At 35.0% G+C, this 21814-nt stretch overlaps 1 protein-coding gene across 1 annotated transcript in view; it reads right to left on the bottom strand.

Annotated features, from left to right (window-relative positions):
- The window catches only part of FAF1 (Fas associated factor 1), a 481294-nt gene that overhangs the window by 193252 nt on the left and 266228 nt on the right, over positions 1-21814 (bottom strand). The window contains exon 8 of the mRNA XM_082688355.1: positions 20023-20109. Coding sequence (XP_082544481.1) covers positions 20023-20109 — 87 coding nt within the window. The remainder of the gene's footprint in view (positions 1-20022; positions 20110-21814) is intronic.

Here is a 21814-nt window from a genome sequence, read left to right on the forward strand (position 1 = left end):
ATGGAATCAGGGAATTTTAGAGAAAAATACAAATTCAATTTTGGCTATGTTGAAATTAAGGTACTTTGGGACCTCTAAGAGGTGATAAGAAGGCTCTTCTGGAACTTACATAGGAGGACTGGGCTAGAAGTATAAATGTGTTAATTACCATCACACGGATGACAATTTAAACTATAGGTATGATGAGACTGCCTAGAAAGAACATACAAAATGAGACAAAATGAGTACATGGAACTATGCCCTAAGGAACTTAAATATTTAGTGATTCCAAAGGAGACCAAAAAGAAAGAAACAGAGGCAGGGGAAAAACCAGGAAAGTATGGTATCCTGGAAGGCGAGGAAAGAGCCTTTCAGGAAGGAGTTTTCAACAGGATCTAATGCTGCTGAGAATTAGTACTGAAAATAGCCCACAAGTGGAAACTACCAAAATGCCTGTCCCATCAATAGTAAAACAGATGAATAATGCAGAACATCTATACAATGCAGTATTATAAACAATGAAAATGAATCTAATATAACTACATATAAGAATATGAATGAATCTCATAAACATAAGGTTAAAGAAAAGGAAAAAAGGAAAAGAAAAAGCAAAGAATGACTAAAGAAGACAAACAGTATATGATTCCATTTACATATGTTGAAAGCCAGACAAAACTAATATAGGGTCTTAGTTTTAGATGAAGGGGACCTGAGAGGGCTTTCTGGATGTTGCAAATGTTCTCTTCCTTAGTCTGGATGCTGATTACATAAGGTATTTATTTTATGAAAATTCACCAAGCTGTACATTTATGAGGTGTACAATTTTCTGAATCAATGTATTTCCATTAAAATATTTTTCTTTTTCTCTAGCACTGTTAAGAAATCAAGTAGAGCTACAATGAGGATTGAGAGGCCAACTTGGTTTAGTAATGTGGCAGTCAACAGTACCTCAGGAAAAGCTATTCCAGTGGAGAAATGGGTTAAAAATAAGAATAGAAGCCATCAGTCAAACGGGAAAAATGGAGATGGTAAATACAGATAATTCTTCTTGAATTTTTGCTGCAAAAAGTAGGAGAGAAACTAATAAAATCAGGGAGGATTTATTTTTATATGTATGTTTGTTTTTATGGTGTGTATATGTGTTTCTTTTAGGATGAGAGGCTTTTTGTGCTTAAATGTGGATAGAATATCCAGCCCAATGATATTAGCTAAAATTCTAAAGAAGAGATCATTGATAATGTATAGTTTAGAGAAGACAAATGGGAATGGGGTACAGAGCACATGTAAAGAGATGATCTTGTACTCAGCTTAGATTAGAATCCATGTTTTCTGACCTCTAACTCCAGGGCTTTTTCTACACACAGTTACCTGATTTCAAAGTATGGGATTACAAAAGTGGCAATTTTCTAATGTTCAGTGTAAAGGAGCTTCCAATTTTTAATCCTGTCTCTGTGGACCTGGACAAGTTTTTAAATAGCTAACTAACCATAGTATCTTACTTCCATGTTTAAAGTGGAAATTACATTTAATATCATTTCTGGTTTTATGGATCAACTGGTAAACCCTCAGCTATTGGCTTTAGAGATGAAAAAGGCTAGAATGATGATACCTTCTCCTTGAATGTTAAAAGCTTGTGAGTAAATAAAGTTGCCAATTGTCTATAGATCAATGAATCTAAGAAAGAATTGGCAGACGTGGTACACACAGTGGTCTTACTTTACAGTAAATTATAGAAAGATCTAGTTTCCATTTTCCCCCTCACATTCCATAAAAGTAGAAATCTTGACACTATGAATGTGGCATGCTCATCTGTGAGCTACTCCACATAGAACATTATGCTATGGTGAAGAACACAGATGACAGACAGGCTTTCATAGATGTCCTGTCATTCATCTACCTCTGCCATTATGAGAGGCATACAATGTGGGAAGGCCATGAACTCTGTTCTACTTGGGTTCAAATAACACCACCACTTACTAATTATGAGGTCATAAGAATATGCCTCAGTTTGTCCATGAGTAAAATGGAACAAACTATAAACTTCAGTTAGTTAGAAAGACTGAGTTATATTTTTATGTACATTGCTAAGACTAGCACCTGTGTATAGTATTTTTAAAGTACTACCTAATGTTATTATTCCCAGAGAGGTCAAAGATGAGCTTAAGGCAAAGGGACCCATCTTATGGAACAAAACAGATTCTTTAAGGAAAATATCTGAATGTTCATAATAGGTGAAGTTGAAGAACTATGAAGGGAAGGAAAAATAAGAACTTGGGATTTAGGATTCATCAGGAAATTCCTTTTGGTACAGTGAAGAGAGATAGCCTTTAGAGTCAAACCTGGGCCAGGATCCTCTTTCTACCCAGTTCTTCTCTGTGCATTGTTGGAAGAGTTACTAAATGACTCTGAGTCTCAGTTCCTTCACATGTAAATAAGGAATAGTAACATCTACCTTTCAGGAATGATTAATGAGAATATTAGGAATAAAATATATAAAGCCCCAAGAAGGTGCTTAGAACAAAGTAGGAAATGGCTATCGTTCCAGTTATTACTATTTTTGTTAATAACAAAAAGAATAATAATTATAGAGGTGAAGAGAAATGGTTATATTTCATCTAGACTTTACTTTTTCTTTTTTTTTTTTTTTTAAATTTCCTAGGGGTCAAGCCACAAATGTATTCCAGTTTTAGCTGTAACATTTTTTTCTTTACTATTATTAAGTAATCTCTATGCCCAACATGGAGCTCGAACTCATAACTCTGAGATCAAGAATTGCATGTTCTACTGACTAAGGCAGCCAGGTGCCTCAGTTTTAACATATTTCATATTAAAATAACTAAACTTTAATTTCTGAAAGTTATTTGAAATGATCTTGCTGTAGTATTAGATGTCACACTGTAAAAGGCCCATTTTCATTAAATTGTTTTTGAGTTTATAGTCATCTGAAAATAGATAAACATCATGATGAAATTTTTGCTTCTGAATTCAGGGAACAAGTAATTATGTTAATAAAAAGAAACAATTCCCTAAATGTAATAGCCACTTTAAACATGGAATCTTAACATTTTTTGAAACACTATTATGCCCTTTTCCCTAACCTACATGTCTTATTTTTCTGGTTTGTTAGCTTGTTTGTTTTGTTTTTTGTTTTAGTAATAATTATAAGCTGATATTTATCAGTTCTAAAACATGTGAGGAGGATATAGTCCTCCTTAGTGGATAACTAAATTTTAAGAGACTCCTAAGTGGATAACCACAGAACAGAAAAGCAGATCATATAATAATACAACTCTTATAAATCTTTCTTCTCTCTCTTATTTAATATATCAAAGAAGATGACTGATTACGCTAACCGTAAAAAGGAAAAAATGCAATTAACACCATGGAGTAACACATTGTTAATAAAGGTCTACCAAATATCATTTGAAAATGTCATATTTATTTGTCACTAGTCTGAAGGTTACCTCTTTTTGTCTGAATTACAAATATTTGAATTTTATGACAGTTGAGTTTACATCTGCTCTAAATGAGACAGAAAGGTTAGAAACAAGTAACACAAATCAGATCTCCACCTTTTCAATTGCATACCTAATCCAAGATAACCAATTAGATGTTTTAGGCCAAATTTCTCTTCTGGGTCCTCATTCATATGCTATCCATATGCTTGTTCACCTAGCAAGATTCACTAGCAATTTACAAATCAGGGAAAACATCTATTCTTCTTCATCTCTTCAGATTCTCCAGTTACTTCTCTATTCAGCTCATTCTGCTTGCTTCCTGTTTAACTGTGAAATTACATTTCAATTTAAGGGGTAAGGTATATAAACAATTAACACCTTCCTTCAGATTTGCATGGTTTAATTCAGGTTAGTGTTCCTGTCTCTTCTTGGTGTTTTTGTTTGTTTTTGCCTCTTTTCAATAACATCAACTATACAGACAGTGGTTTCCAGCTCTCATGGCTTCTTATACTTAGCCATTGTTACCAGAGTTCTTGCAGAATTAAGACTATTAACTCTCCTAGCTTCCAGAGTTTAGGGGGGAAAACATGGCCTCTTAGGGCATCGATATTCTTTCCAGGTAAGATTCTATTTTCTCCAGCAATTTCTTGATCTGCCCACCCCTTTCCCACACCACCATGCTCTATCATCAACGGTGTTTTCTTCTGAACTTGAAGCATTTTATATAAGCTACTATTTATAAAACATTCATTTTAAATTATTCCACTGCTGAGAATACTGAAAAGAAATTAAAGTAACTCAAAGTATCCAAATACAGCTCTTTACCTCTAAAACAGCAAGATGTTGAGGAAATGGTTTCAAAATGAGAAAATGATACACATAAATGGAAGATAGCTTCTAAACTTTGCAATGGAACGGCTAGCATGGTTCACCAGCAATTTAGAAGTCAGATGCATTTACTTATTAAGCAAGTGCCTAACTATATAATCATTAATAACTTAAGATATCCAAATTAATGTTATAGTTGAAGAACATGTATTGGTTCTTTAAAGTTTTATTTGTAGTATCAGTCCTGTATTTTCTAACCTGTCATAATTAATTCAGTCCCCTTGCACTTCGAAATCTCCACAATAATAAGAACTTTATCAGGCTGGTGTTGGTATGAAGTGGCACAGCACACCGAAATCCCACCGGGAGCAGTCCACAGACTTCCCTTCTAAGCAGCAGAAAGCTGTTATCATTTTCTGAATTACAGGAACTATAAAAGGACACTCTACTCAAGCTGCCGCTGAATGTCACCTGAAAAGCAATCACAAAAGGGCTCTGTCTTGGCTTATCTCTGAGCTCTGTCACTACGGCAACCAGCAGGGAATAAGTATCTGTGGGTCTATGAATTTCAGAATCCCATAAAAGCCAGGGCTAAAAAGGCATGTGCAGCCTCTCAGAGATTGACTGCATTAATACATTAGCAAATACTGTGAAACACTGGATAAATGTCAGCAATTATGGAAAAAGCGTCTAATAACGATATTCGTTGCCTGTCAAACCCCCGTGAGGTTTGATATGTAACTGCCACTCAAAGCTGTCTGTAATTTTATCTCTTTTATACATCTGAATCCACAGCATTCAAATTTGTACTTTGAAAGTAATAAACTGTAAAGCAGTTCATTCCGTGTTGATCACAACTGTCAACAAACATACAATAAAAGAACAAAAAGACTTTCATTGGCTGTGGGAACAATCAGGACCAACAATCTCTTGTAGATGTTTATCCAAAAAAACCTTTATATATTATACATGTAGAATATTAAACAATGTCATGATGTGGGCCAGCAATTGATATGACTATTGATTAAGTCACCTTGAACTCAAAAAGCTACTTATCATGCATAAATTTTCATTTTAAGCCTTCTCTTTCTGTTGGAAAATTTATAGGAATTTAGCAAACTGAACATAGTTGCAAAGAGCCCTTTTCTTTGCACATCAAAAAATGCCATGGAATCTCTGTTAGCTCCGAAAAAGGTTACAATGCTATCTTCACTACCTTTCTCAAACAGAGAATTATAGGCAACTGATTATTTAAAATCCAAGAGTCTAAAAGCATGATTTAACAAGCTGGGAACATTATTCTCCAGATTCATATTGCCATTGCTCAAGAAAATGACTTATTAAGAAATCTTATCACATATGTTACAGCTGTTCAAATGCAATAGACAGCATGTTAACTTGCAAACACAAATGCCAGAGATTAAGTAGTGCACATATGTATTATAAACAACCTTTCGTTTCTCAGTTATAGAATAGGGTCAAGTACAAGGGTTCCAGTAAGACCTTTCTCAATAACAGAGGAAAAGAGCTTGGTTTCTTGAAAAAGAGCAGGGAAACCTCTGAAGAAAGCAGTAAAATGTATTAGAGTACTGGGCTAGCAGTTATTTATTGAAATTTAGAGCCAATCACTTGGGTTTTCAGAGTTACATTTAATATAAACACATGAAACACTTACTGTTATTTTATGCTGGGGCAATGCTAAGCACCTGAGACACAAAGATGAATGAGATCTGCTTCCTGCCCTCAAAGAGTTCATAGTCTTAGAGATCAAAGTGTATATAAACAAATTCATTATTAAAACTACTCTAAGAGAGGGGCGCCTGGGTGGCTCAGTGGGTTAGGCCTCTATCTTCAGCTCGGGTCATAATCTCAGGGTCTTGGGATCGAGCCCCACGTGGGGCTCTCTGCTCAGCGAGGAGCCTGCTTCCCCCCCTCTCTCTGCCTAAATCTCTGCCTACTTGTGATCTCTCTCTGTCAAATAAATAAATCAAATCTTTAAAAAAAAAAAAAACACTACTCTAAGGGATAGTTAGAAGGAAGAAGTGGTTTGAAGTAACACTAAGGAAAATGCATAATACCAAATGTATTCTACTGTATACACTTCCTATAAAAAATTTTTACTTATAATTTACTACTTGGCTCAAATGAGATTATGTATATGAAATAGGCTTTGTAAACTAAAAATAACTATGTAAGTGTCTCTTAACATGCTTACCTAGCACTATATTAAGCAACTGTGGGTAGCAAAAAAGTATTGCTGAACATCCCCTGCCACATTAATCATACGGCTATTATTCAAGAACACATACATATACAAACCAAAGTGCTACAGTGAAAATCAAAAATTCAATTACACTTAAAGACACATAAACACTAATCTAAAAAGGAAAATAAAGAAAAATTTTGTTTTTCTGTTTTCACCTTTTATTGAATAATTGTTACACTTCAAACCAGTGTTAGTGCAATTCTAGAAAAAATTTGGATATTTAAAAATTGAAACTATCTTGGGAAACATGGAACACAAGAAATAGCATGGTACAAGATAAGGTCCATAGCATCAGGGAGGGAGCAGATTTGGAGATGAATAATGGGTCTGCATTTTGCCTTCTCATTTATCACTTATGGTTTTAAGCCAACATATTCATCATAATCCACTATTAAAAACAGAACTTACAGGTTCCTGTGTGGCTCAGTTGGTTAAGTGACTGACTCTTGTTTTTAACATCTTAATTTAATTTTATTTTTTTCAATGTTCTAAGATTCATTGTTGAGCAACTTGATTCTTGATTTCAGCTCAGGTCATGATCTCAGGCTCATGAGATCCGAGCCCCATGTCAGGCTCTGCATTGTGTGTGAAGCCTGCTTAACATACTCTCTCTCCCTCTCCTTTGCAGTATTTCCAACTTTTCCATTATTATTATTATAGTTATTTTTTTTAAGATTTTATTTATTTATTTGACAGAGAGAGAAATCACAAGTAGGCAAGCAGAGAGAGAGAGAGGGGAAAGCAGGCTCCCTGCTGAACAGAGAGCCTGACATGGGGCTTGATCCTGGGACTCTGAGATCAAGACCCGAGCCGAAGGCAGGGACTTAACCCACTGAGCCACCCAGGTACCCCGTTATGGTTATATATGATTAGTGATTTTTGATGCTACTATTATAATTATTTTAGGGAACCATGAACCACACCCATATAAGGCAGTGAACTTAACTGAGAAATGTTATGTATGTTCTGATTGCTCTACCAATGAGCTTTTCCTCATCTCTTTCCCTACCCACAGGCTTCTCTATTCTCTGAGACACAATACAGAAATTATACCAATTAATAATCCTACAATGGCCCCTGAGTGTTCAAGTGAATGGAAGAGTTGCATACTTGTCACTTTAAATTAAAAGCTATAAATGATTAAGCTTAGTGAGGAAGGCATGTTGAAAGCCAAGATAAACCAAAAACTATGCCTACTGTACCAAACAGTTAGCCAAGTTGTGAATGCAAAGGGAAAGCTCTTGAAGGAAACTAAAAGTGCTACTCCAGAGAATATATGAATGATGAGAAAGTCTGAGTGGTCTGGGTAGAAGAACAAACTAGCCACAACATTCCCTTAAGTCAAACTCTAATCCAGAGCAAGACCCTTTCTTCAATTCTGTGAAGGCTAAGAAAGGTGAGGAAGCTGCAGAAGAAAAATGAGAAGCTAGCAGAGGTGAGTTTGTTAGGGTTAAGGAAAGAGGCCATCTCCATAATATGAAATTGCAAGGTGAAGTAACAAGTGCTGATACAGAAGCTGCAGCAGTTATCTGGAAGCTCTAGCTAAGGTAATTAATGAGGGTGGCTATACCAAACAACAGATTATCAGCATAGACTAAACAGCTTTATACTGGAAGAAGATGCTATCTAAGTCTTTCATAGCTAGAGAGGAGAAGTCAGTGCCCACTTTAAGGCTTCAAAGGACAGGCTGACTCTTGCAAGGAGTTAATGCAGCTGGTGACTTCAAGGTGAAGTCCATGCTCTTTTACCTTTCTGAAAATCCTAGGACCCGTAGGAATTACACTAAATCTACTCTGTCTATACTCTTCATATCAAACAACAAAACCTAGATGAGAACACAGCTGTTTGCAACATGGTTTACTGAATATTTTAATCCCACTGTTGAGACCTACTGCTCAGAAAAAAAAAGATTTCTTCCAAAATACTAGTGCTCATTGACAATGTTCCTGGCTACCCAAGAGCTCTGATGAAGATGTACAACAATAGTAATGCTGTCTTCACGTCTGCTAACACAGCATCTATTCTGCAGCCCATGAGTCAAGAAGTCCTTTTGACTTCCAAGTTTTATCATTTAAGAAATCCATTTTGTAAGGCTATAGTTGCCACAGATAGTCATTTATCTGATGGATCTAGGCAAAACAGATCAAACAACTGGAAAGGATTTACTATTCTAGATACCATTAATAACATTCCTGATTTGTGGGAAGAAGTCAAAATATCAACATGAACAAGAGTTTGGGAAAAGTTGATTCCAAACCTCATGCCTGATTTTGAGGGGTTCAAGACTTTAGTGGGGGAAGGAACCACAGATGGGGTGGAAAGAGCAAGAGAACTAGAATTAGAAGTAGAGTCTGAGGATGTGACTAAATGGCTGCAATCTCATGATAACCTGAACAGACGAGGAGTTGCTTTTAATGGATGAATAAAGGAAATGGTCTTGAGAAGGAATCAACTCCTGGTGAAGATGCTATGAAGACTGTTAAAATGACAACAAAAGATTTAGAATACTACATAAACTTAGCTGATAAAGCAACAGCAAAATTTGAGAAGACTGACCCCAATTTTGACAGAAGTTCTACCATAGGTAAAATGCTATCAAACAGCATCGCATGATACAGAGAAATCATTAATGAAAGGAGGAGCAAATTTTATTGTTTTATTGTTGTCTTAATTTAAGAAATTGCCCCAGCCACACCCAACCTTCTACAACCACCATCCTGATCAGTCAGCATCACTGACATCAAGGCAAGACCCTCTACTAGCAAAAAGTTTATACTTGCTAAAAGCTCAGATGGTGGTTAGCATTTTTTTTTAGCAATAAAGTATTTTTTTAAAGATTTTATTTATTTATTTGACACAGAGAGTGATACAGCGAAGAGGGAACACAAGCAAGGGGAGTGGGAGAGGGAGAAGCAGAATTCTCGCTGAGCAGGGAGCCCGACGTGGGGCTCCATCCCAGGGCCCTGGGATCATGCCTGAGCTGAAGGCAGACACTTAATGACTGAGCCACCCAGGCACCCCAGCAATAAAGTATTTTTAAATTAAGGTATGTATATTGTAACAGTGGGATGTAAACACAACTTCCATGTACACTATGAAACACAAAAATTCATTTGACTTGTTTTATTGCTATATTTGCTTTAATGCAGTGGTTTAGAACCAAACCTATGACATCTCCAAGGTATAACTTATTTCTTTATGCAGTAATTTGTAGTTTTCAGTGTACAAATCTTGCATATATTTTGTTAGATTTATCCTTAAGTATTTCATGTTTTTGGGTATAATCATGGGTGGTATGTATAATACTTCAAAAACTCCATCTTCAATGTTCTCTTTGGTGTCGTGCAAGTTTGTTTTTTTTTTTTTCTTTTTTTGTATATTAATCTTGTAGGCTCTGCCCTGGTTAATTTCACTTGTCACTTTTAGTAGCTTTTTTTGTTGATTATATTGGACATACAAAGAAACAAACTACTAAACACTCTGTAAAAGAATAATGATAACTTACATAAATTATAAAATACATAAATTACAAAATATGCAATTTAATTTTGTTATGGTCAGATATAACACACTTGATTGTAGTCCTCTAAAATTCATTAAGACCTCACTTATGGTCCAGGCTATGGTCTATGCTGGTGAACATACCATGTACACTTGAAAAGACTGTGTACTCTGCTACTGTTTAGTAAAGGGTCTATAAATTTCAATCAGGTCAACTTGGTTAAGAGTTTGCTCAAATCTTCTATACCCTTATTTGTCATTTTCCTATAATTGCTGAGGTAGGAATGTGAAATCTCTAGGTATAATTGTGAGCTTGTCTATTCTTTTGGTCCTGGTTAGTTTTTATGTATTTTGAAACTGTTACTAGGTGCATACACATTCTAGACTGTTATATCTTCTTGAACTGTCTTTTCATTCATTACAAAATGACTCTTTTTAGTCCTGGTAATATTTTATCTGTACTCTGATGTTAAGATAGTCATTATAGCTTTCTTATGTTTAGTGTTTGTAAATATTTCCCCATTTCATTTATGTCTAACTTTTTACTGTTATTATATTTAAAGTATGTTTCTTACAGGCAGCATATAGTTGAGTCTTGGTTTTAAAAATTCATTTTAACAATCTTCGCCCTTTAATGTATAGGCTGTTTATATTTATTAAAATTATAATGTGGCTGGATTTAAATCTTTCACCTTGCTATTTGTTTTGTACATATCCCATTTTTCCTTTTTCCTGCCTTATTCTGGATAATTTTTTTAAAATTAACTATATTTTGTCTTTTTTTTAGTGGTTGCTCTAAGGTTTACAATATACATCTTTAATATATAATTGACTTAATATTAAATATCAAGTTTAAATATTAATATTAAATATTAAAGATTTAACTTATAATATAATTAAATATAATATATTTAATATATAATAGATATATAGACTATCTTCAATTAATATTATATCACTTCATGTATAAGAAGGAACCCAACTATAAATCTATTTTGTCTTTCATGCTATTGTTGTCATTTATTTTATTTCTATACATGTCCAAAAGTCAGTATTAGTTATTTTTTCTTTAAATAGTTATCTTTTGGGCACCTGGGTGGCTCAGTGGGTTAAGCCGCTGCCTTCGGCTCAGGTCACGATCTCAGGGTCCTGGGATCGAGTCCCATATTGGGCTCTCTGCTCAGCAGGGAGCCTGCTTCCCTCTCTCTCTCTCTGCCTGCCTCTCTCTCCATCTACTTGTGATCTCTCTCTGTCAAATGAATAAATAAAATCTTTAAAAAAAAATAAAAAATAAAAAATAAATAGTTATCTTTTAAAGAAACTAAAAACAGAAGGAAAAATGTCTTTTATATTTAACCACATTTTCCCATTACTAGCACTCTTCACTTCTGTACAGATCAAAGTTTATTCTGGTGCCATTCTCTTGCTAAAGAACTTCTTCTTCTTCTTCTTCTTCTTCTTTTTTTAAAGATTTTATTTATTTATTTGATAGACAGAGACCACAAGAGGGCAGAGAGGCAGGCAGAGACAGAGAGAGGGGGAATCATGGGATTCCCTGGGATCATGACCTGAGCAGAAGGCAGAGGCTTTTTAACCCATTGAGCCGCCCAGGTGCCCCAAGAACTTCTTTTAATATTTCTTATAGTGTAGGTTTGCTGACTCCAAATTCTCTCAGTTTTTGTTTAAGAACGTATTTTTCCCTCAGTTTTAAAAGATTATTTTCACCTTCTACAGAATTCTAAGTTGTCCTTTTTTTTTTAACTTTTAGTACTTTGAAAATGTCATTCCATTGCTTTTTTAGCTTGCATTTTTTTCTGATAAGAAATCTAACCTCTATATTCGTTCCTTTGTGTAATCCGTGTTTTTTTTTCTTTCTCCTTGAAATTTCTTTCTCATTATCACTTGTTTTCAGCAATTTGACAATGATACTCTTTACTGTAGAAATCTTTGTGTTTATCTTTCATGGAGTTCACTGAGCTTTTTGGAGCTATAAGTTTTATAGTTTTCATCAACTATGGAAAAACTTTAGAGATTATTTCTTCAAATATTTTTTGTCTTGACCTCCTTCCCCAATCTTTTCTTTCCCTTGAGGATTCCAACTGCCTGTTTGTTAGACTGCTTGATTTTGCCCTAGAGGTCACAGATACTTTGTTCATTTATTCTTGTCTTTTTTTTCTCTCTGTCCTTCAATTTAGATAGATTCTTATGTTATATATTCAAGTTCGCTGGTCTTTTCTTCGGCAGTTTCTAATCTGTTATTAAGCCATCCAGTGAAACTGTCATTTCAGATATTATATTATCTCTAGAATGGTATATTATTCCATCTTATATATTCTATTCTCCCTTCAGTAAGTTCATGTTTTTAAAACCTTGAGCATATTCATAATACTTTTAATAGCTGAGGTCCCAATGTACTAATTTCATTATCTAAGTCACTTCCATTTCTTTTAACTAATTTCTCTCCTGATTGTGGGCTAGGTTTCCCTGCTGTTCATATGTATAGTAGCTTTTGACTGGATGCTGGACTCTGTTTCTTAGAAGCAATTTGCTAATTTATTAATCAACGTGTTCCTTTTGAAGGTTGCTTTTTAAGCAGGTAAAATGGCAGTCCTAGAATAGTCTTCACCCCAGAAGTTGTTTATTCATTCCATTAAGGTGTGACTCTTCTGGAGGGTATCTCCTGAATGCCCCAGGTAGTTAATGAGGTGTTTCTACTATGGCTGGTGGGAACTCAGATTTTTCTCAGTTCCACGAGAGTTCAGAATTGTTTGCCTTATAGCTTTCAGTTAATTGTTCTTTTTCCTCGCAGTCTTTCATTATTCAGCCTCCTGGATAGCCTCCTCCAGCTATATCTTGCAAAAAGTCTAGCTGCCTTGACTTCCCTAAACACTCTGTCTCTTCAAACTCAGTAAAATAGCAAGTTCTGCTTTCATTTCTTCTCCCTATTTTGGGATCCAGAAATTAACTACAGGCAGAATGTAAGACCACCATGGGGCTCATGTGTTTCCTTCTTCAGAGTCCTGCATTACCTATTGTCTAATATCTGAAAATAGTTATATACCATATATTTTAACCAGTCTTCTAGTTGTTTATAGAAAGAAGAACATTTTCATAGCAGTTACTTTTTCATGGGAAGAACCAGGAGTCTACATGTTTGGGATTTTAATAAACTGAAATCAAGATTCACAGCATCAGATCATAGTGCTTGTAAATTTCCTGTTGGGGAATGCCTTGCTTCCATGTGTTTGCCCTCATATTTACTGGGTAAATATGTCCCTTGAATGTTTCATCCATCCTCCCGAATTTCTCACTCTCTGTTCAGGGTATAGTCCATTTCACAACTTTTCATTGCTTTTAAAATCAAACTTTCTTCTGCTTTTAAAGCTGTTCTTTCTGGCTGTTTAGTCTTTGCCTGTGTTATTTGTAAAAGACTCTATATGTTGACAAGGGCAATGAATGCTCTGAAGCTATGGAGTTTCACCACCATCAGAAGCAACATTATCTATAATCTTGCCAAATAAAGAAAGAGCCAGTGAAGACATTCAAAGACTGCCTAAATTTGTCTGACCTAAGCCAGGCCAACAGAGTAATTTAAATAGCATAAAATGGCTCTGAAGCTACCCAAAGAATGCTTCTGATTCTGCATGTGTATGTGATATAAAGAAGGTGCTTACCCAAGGGAAAAGGCGCTAATGTTTGTTGAATGCCTACTAAATGCCAGACATTACACAAGGGGTTGGCAAACTTATTCTGTAAAGGTCCAAACAGTAGATCGTTTAGGCTTTGTGGGCAGGTGGTTTTGTTGTAACCACACACCCCTACCATCAGTTATAGTGTAAAAGAAGCTGTATACAATACATATACAAGTGAGTGTGACTGTGTTCCAGTATAACATTATTTACAAAAATAGATGTTGAATAGATTTGGGCTGACAGTTGTAATTGCCAAAACCTGCATATTATGTGCTTTACCTATTAGGTAAAACCAACTGAAATCGTTAATATTCAACTATTTCATTCTTTAAAAGTGGCAATTTCATGTTTCAACCTGTTATGTTAATCCATTTAATCTTCACAATAGACTTTCAAGGGTATCAAGAGCATCCTTATTTTGCAGATGATGAAACCAAAATTCATACCTTAAGTAAACTACCCAAATAAGAGCAATATTGTGATTCAATGAACTTGGATTACCCTGCTCTGACACACAGACATGCACATGTTGTTATGAAACAACTTGGTGTCACCCTGTCCCCTCCAATTATGTTTTTCTATTTGCCACTAAAGAAACATTGAGGTTAAAAAAAAAAAAAAGATTTTTTATTTATTTTATTTGACAGAGAGAGAGATCACAAGTAGGCAGAGAAGGGGAAGCAGGTTCCCTGCTGAGCAGAAAGCCTGATGCGGGGCTCTATCCCAGGACGCTGAGACCACTACGTGAGCCGAAGGCAGAGGCTTAACCCACTGAGCCACTCGGGCACCCCGAAACATTGGGTTTTGATAATTTAATTTTTATTAGAAAGAAAATAAACCCGATTCTCAGTTTTTCAAGTTACTATACTCATACAAATTCACTGTTTAGTTGTTTATTATCACAGATGTCAACTTAGTGGAGCTCTGAACAATTCAAATGACTGAATGTACTCTGTTTGATCCTTATAAAGCACAGAAAGATCAAGACAACTGTTCTTACTCTCAATTTTTAGAATTTATAAAAGAGAAATACAAGAATACAAATTAAAATACAATCAAATATCCCCTTCTCTGGGAAGTCCTTTTTTCACTACCCCCATCTGTCAGCAAAACTGGTTGCTTCCTCTTCAATGATCCCTCTGCATTTACATAAACTTCAGTTGTCATTGCTTATACATCTGTCTCACACTATATTTTGCAGTCCCTGAGGAAGGGACCTGAACAACAGGACCTTATTCTTGCAACTTTCAGGGCCAGCATGTTTACTGGCCTATAAAGTTGTTCTACAAATGTCAAGTGAATAAACAGATAGATAAAAAACAAACAAACAAACAAACAAACAGTAACAGCCAAAGGTTAACTATGTTAGACATTATCTTGTATTGACTACTTTAATCTTCAAAATAAACTTAAAGGAGTAACTATATTTGTAACTACTGACTCTTTCCGTCTTCACAATACCTCTAGGAGTAATTATCTCTCTTCTACAGTTATAGAGACTGACACCAAGAGACATTAATTGTTTGTGGTTATTCAGATGGTAAATAATAGAACCAGGTGAGAGGAATAAAGGAAGCAAAGAACCAAAGAAGGAAAAATTAAAATAATTTAAATAGAAGAACAGAAGGGCTTCTGGGTGGCTCAGTCAGTTAAGCATCCCCCTCTTGGTTTCTGCTCAGGTCATTCACGTGTTGCACGTGTTTTGGGGTTGAGCCCTTGTCAGTCTCCATGCTTGGCAAGGAGTTTGCTTGAAGGTTCTCTCCCTCTGTCCCTCTCTCACATGGATGCATGCACTCTCAAATAAATGAATAAATCTTTTTTAAAAAATAGAAGAAAGACTTTAAAAAAAAATAGAAGAAAGAAATATAAAACTTATTTCTAAGAGGGTTGGAGAATGTGGCTTGGGAAGAGGCATATAGGCAAAGTTTCTTAAAGAAAAGTTTGAAGGAAAGAAATTATTGCTCCAGGTATTCCAGACAGAAGGAATAGTATGATTAACTGACACAGAGTAGGACAGAGTATCACATATATTTCAAGAATAGAAAAATGAGTAGTTAGCTAAAGCTGAGAAATATATGTTATCATATTCAATCATTGAGAAATATTTACTGAGCATTTATTCTGGGCCTATATGGGAAAATAAACCTGGAAGAGAAATTTCAGATCCAAGAATGAAGGGTTCTGAGTGCCAGCATAAAAATCTGTACATAAATCAACAAGTATTGGGCTCCCATTGAAGATAAATAAGTAAGGCTGAATGTGATTCATTCTGGACTTCAGAAATGTTAACCTTGCAACAATGGATGGAATGACTATAGTGGAAGCTTATGAGTTTACTTAATAGGTAATTATAGTGTAATAAGTATGTGGTAACTGTGAGAGTCTATTCAGAGAGCAGCTCCCGTAAAGTGGAGGGCAGGGATCCAGTGGCAAGGGAATGTCCATAATTTGACACCTGTCAAACCCAGTGCATCAGGGAGGTTACAGAAGAAAATGGTTTTCGTCACAAGGATCAAAGTAGATAAAATACTCACATTCACAAATTCTTTTTATTTAAAACTACGAAAAAGAAAGAGGGATATGTGTGTGGGTTTTGTTTTGTTTTTATTTTACAGAAGAACCATTGTGGGATGATTCTGCCTATAAATGATCTCAATTTCAATGTGAAAATATTTAATATGCAACTTTCTGATTCCTAACACATGCTTAAAGAATTTCTCAATAGGCACCCGGTGGCTCAGTTTGTTGAGTGTCTAGCCCTTGATTTCAGCTCAGGTCATGATCTCAAGGTCCTGGGATGGAGCCCTGTGTCAGCCTCCATGCTCAGTGGGGAGTCTGCTTAAAGATTCTCTCTCCCTCTCCCTCCATCCCTCCCCCACCTCAAATAAATAAATCTTTAAAAAATAAAATTCCTAATTTCTAAAATTCTGAGTTAACATTCCTTTAGCCAATGATGGACCCACAGAAGCCCATTAGTAAACTCAAAAGAAAAAAATAGTACACAATAAAAAAGGATTAAACCTGAAGGATTAAATTGTGTTTGCAGCCATTGCTGCACCACCTCTAGCTCACCCAGCTCTAGCTGAAGGAGAAGGGGGGTAAGTAAGGAGGTCTCTATTCCATGGCTCCTACAAAGTGGACTGGAAATCCACTGGTGGTAAAGCACTGAGGAAACAATGGATACAAAACCCACTAGCAAGGATGCGCCCTCTCCTAGAAGGGGGAGCAAACCTAATCATTACAGGCTTGGTATTATGGCACTCTGTGAAATTAGGTGTTATCAGCCAACTACTGATTCATAAACTTCCCTTCCAGGAGCTGGTACAAGAAATTACTCAGGACTTCATAACAGATTTGTGCTTCTAGAGTGCAGCTATTGGTGTTTTGCAGGAGGCAAGTGAGGCCTATCTGGTGGGCCTTTTTGAAGACACCGACATATGTACTATCCATGCCAAATGGGTAACAATTATGCCAAAAGACATCTAGCTAGCATGCCACACACGAGGAGAATGTGCTTAAGAACCCACTATGATGGAAAGCATTTCATTCTTTAAAAAAAAAAAAAAATTCTCTTCTTCCTGTTATTGGTAGTTCTCAATGTTAGATATTTTTTTCCATGGGATCAAAAGATACCTCGGTATATGACTGAAAGTGGGAAAACAGAAGACAAAAATCAGGTACTGGCAATTTTTCCATTTTCATTTGTGTGTGAATTTATTTTTTATTTTTTCAGTGTTCTAAGATTCATTGTTTGTGTGTGTGAATTTTTAATATAAATGGAGGGATGTAAACCATTAATGCAAGTCAAATATTTCAGTGAACAAGTTTCAGCAGTTCAACTTTATAACATTTATAAATAAAACCGCTAAATATTTTGCACAATGCCAGCATTTGGATTTTTTAAAAAATGAGTGAATTTTCTTATGATGGCAACTAAATGGTGTTCGTAGCATTTTTATCATACAGTGGATTCCATTCATTCACTATACTTTTCTGAGGTGTCCTACATGCAAGTATATGTTTTAATATGGTCTCTCTTCTGTGCTGTTCCTGTAAGTTTTCTATTAAAATATATTAAACTATAAAAAATTTTTAATTGAAAAAAGGCAGGATTTTTCTTACTTTGTGTAAGCACTATTAAAATGAGAATTTTAAAAACTACTTATATTCAAATTGTCTGCATTATAATAAGTAAGAAGTCTAGACATAATTCAGAGTGTTAAAATTATTTCTACTCTCTGGAAACCAAGAGCGTCCTTGTTAAAGTGTAAAATGAGATTTCGCCTACTTGCAACTCCTTGTTCTCACAGCTGAACTGTCACAGCATGAAAACATTCCCCTACTGGTGCAGCTTTAGATACCTATTTCCCTGGTGAAAGAGTGCAAAAGGAACTGAAAGAGTTATTGACAATTCATACAGTATCCCATACCCCATTAAAGTACAGCTACAAGCAAAGAAAATATTTTAACTCTGAAGGGAGATGGGACAACAATGTTTTAAATGACTGTTGACTTCACTGAGTAGCATTGAAAATGTCAAAAGAGTATAGTCTATCATGTTGGTAAGAGACTCAAGATTATACAAGAATCTAATTATAAGAAGTCTATTTCTTTGCCCTGTTTGCTAAGTCAAAGGTTAATGAGAAGTACGCTAAAGAAAACATCTCCTGTGTTATTGCAAAAAATTTCTCATACAACATAAAAATGTAAATGAAAAAGTATTTTAATCTTAGTTCTCTCCATTAACTTTTTAAAAAATAGCTTTTGAGGTATAATTTACATGCCATAAAATTTCTCATTTTCAAGTGTTCAACTCAATGATTTTTAGTAAATTTACAGAGTTGTGCAACCTTGCCACAATCTAATTTTAGAATACTTGCATCATCTCAAATCCATTAACTTCTTGATCTATGATGTTTCCATAAATTCATGGAAGCCACTGGTATCTAAAGTTACTATATATTCAAAGCCACACAAATATCTGCAATTGAGCAGGGAAAGTGTAAACTAACCTCACTTTTAATGACCTTTATAATCAATCCTCTACTCTGGCACTGGGAAGAAAATGTTCAGGTGCTTTCTCTGAAAGTTAAACCATTCTAAGTATTAAGTTATGGCACACTGTCTTGGAAAGAAATTAATTATATTTTTGTTGGTAACACATTTCAGGCTGTTTACACAGCTGACATTTCTCAGCTGTACCCAATTCATGCCCTAAGCTGTGAGGACGATCTTGTTTTGTAGCAGATGCCTCCACTTGAGTGATTTAAATAAGTAAAAAAACACCATCGCCTGCAACAATATAGATTAAAAGCACCAGCTTTATGAGTTTTTATAATCCCAATGAAAGAAAGGTTTCATGACATTTCTTTGGCTGGGATCTTCTTAGAAGACTACAGTTATAAGCCATTTTTGCCAAAACCTAAGTACTGGAGCTAGTGGATCTGCTATGGCACCAGTTAAAAGCAGTCTGGCCCCAAACATCTTTGTTGTATCAAATCATGCAGCTCAAGGCAACATTCTGCCAATGTGGCAACATTTGCTCTAGGGAGGTGTGGGCAGGCATCACTTCACAGGTTCTGGGACAAGGTGCAAATATGAATAATGAGGCAAAAAGAATCAAGTCTCTTAATGGAGATTCCCTCTTGTGTAAGCTGTGACTTAGAGACAACATCAGGTAGTATTACAGTCTTGAAAACGGTAAGTTTAAGCTGAGACAGGAAGTGTTTCAAAATTTACAATAGGATAATCATCATAAATAGATATAGTAACAGGTAAAAATGGCAGACTAAATGTTTTCCTCTAGCTTATTATGGCAGTGAAAATTATGGGTAGTTTAAGAAAAAAGGGCCATTAATATTACTATAAAAATTAGCTTTTTAAAAAAGTACCAACCTACTATGGGAAATGTAGTTTTAAAATTAAAATAAAATATACTGGTAAGGTTGATTTTGAGAAATCTGTAATTTAGGAAGAAAAATTTGTGCTTAGGATATTTCATTAGGAACGTCTAAATATATTCTTTTCATTAAGGAAAAAATTAAATCAAGTAGCATCAAATTCCTGATATTGACACTATAGTATTACCAAGAGAATGTTGATATACTTGGTTTATGATATCTGTCCTGCAAGTGAACTCAAATGATCACAACTCCTTATTTTGACATTATTTGATATATAAAGTTCTTTCAATGGAACATTCAAAGCATTTGATTCTGCTTATTATCACAACCAATTAGACTGAAAGTGGCAAAAGAGAGAACAGAATAAAAAAACTGATAACTCAACTGTCACTTACCGAGTCATCTGTGGCAGAAGTTGGCCAGCCCTCCCATAATTGATGGCGAACAGGAATACTCGTAAGGTCATACACATTTCTCTTTACCTATACAAAGAAAAAGATAGCACAATTAAAATAAGGTTTTCCCGTGACTTATGATCATTGGCACTTATGTGATATTCATGTACTTCCTTTTCTCTTCTGGATTTGAAACAAAAATTTGAAACTAGGAAAAGAAAAGTCAAAAATTCTGTAAAAAAATTTAAATCAAATTTAAAAGCAGATTCTCAATGAAAACTGGGTGAAATAAAGATTTAATAAACACCCCCCTCTACCGATTGTTTTTATATTCCTGGATGACTTCAAGTTTCTTTTTAGTCAGGAAACTTTAGGTACACAGTTCATCTATGATGGACTATAATTTTCAATGTTAATAATGTATCACATCTTTAAATGACTCACCATATGCAATAAACAAAAGATACACTTCAAGTTTCTCTGTAGGTTTTGTTGTTTTTTGTGTTTTATTTTTTGGAGAGGGCAGGAGGAAAAACCTGAAGTTATCGTTATTGTTTGGTGTATGTTTCAAAAATACAAAAACTTAATAAAGCAGCACAGATTCTTTGGTATCACCCCAAATTAAAAACTATTTCAACAGAATATTTATTAACTGAGAGCCATCCATTAATATACTTTTTAGGCTCTTCCTGAAAATAGGGTAATGATACATTTTAAATATGGTTAAAGATGAAAAACTACTTTCCTCAACAAGCAACATTATACCTTTCATTTTAAAAAGGACAGGAGATAAGTAATTTCTCCAAATAAAGTGTTGGAAGGTTAAACTCTATGTTACCCAGTAATTAAGAGGTGTCATATCTGTCTTCAGCTTTACTTACAAATAGAATACAGAAATTCTATTTCATTCTGAATGTATTTAATTTAAAAAAATAAACAAGACCTAAGAATAGAGAGATCACCTATCTTAACTAACTCTTCAAGTTAGGTAAAGGGATACCTGACTGCAACAAGTAAAGCTAGTATTGAAATGTTGCACATAACCTGTTCTGTGATGCTGCTTCAATATGGAAAACAAGCAGTATTCATTCACGTTTTAAAAATGCAGAAGCCTAAAGTATCATGTTGTCCCATTACAGCATCTTGTATCACATTACTGTTTATTATACATACACACATCTAAGTTATCATTCCAGTGAAACAGAGATATATATTCACTGAGGAAAAGAAAAACAAAACAAAACAAAACATGGAACTCAATCTATTTTTATCTCTAATGTACACCTGTGAAAAAAGACTAATAAGTAAGTGAGAACTGAGGAGCTTGGGGGCATGGCTTGATCCCCACTCAATTCAAACAAACAGCTTTTCTTCAGAGGTTCTTAGCAATGGCCAGTCTACCATGCAGTATTTTGTTTATGGTCAGTTGCATTAAGTTTGGAAATTTTCACTAGTTATTATCAACCCGACAATTCAACCAAATGCAACTAGGCAAACTTCTGACCACTTTCACTAGCCAAGACTATTTTGTCATGCTTAAACATTAGTGCTCTTAAGAAGGGTGTTCCATAAACCCAAAACATTATATTAATGAAAGAAAGGGAAAGGACGGAAAAGGGATTATGAGGAGACTTTAGGCCTCAACATAAAAAAAAAAAAAAAAAAAAAAAAATTCCTTTCTTAAAAGTTATTTTTGAATTCTGTTGTCTAGATAAGCTTCCTCAGCTATTTGGGGAAGGGGGATAGAAAAAGACAAGGCAAATATTTACCTCTGTTGGAAAGGTGGGAAGCC

This window comes from Mustela nivalis, assembly GCF_964662115.1.
Source record: "Mustela nivalis genome assembly, chromosome: 10".
Classification (NCBI taxonomy): domain Eukaryota; kingdom Metazoa; phylum Chordata; class Mammalia; order Carnivora; family Mustelidae; genus Mustela; species Mustela nivalis.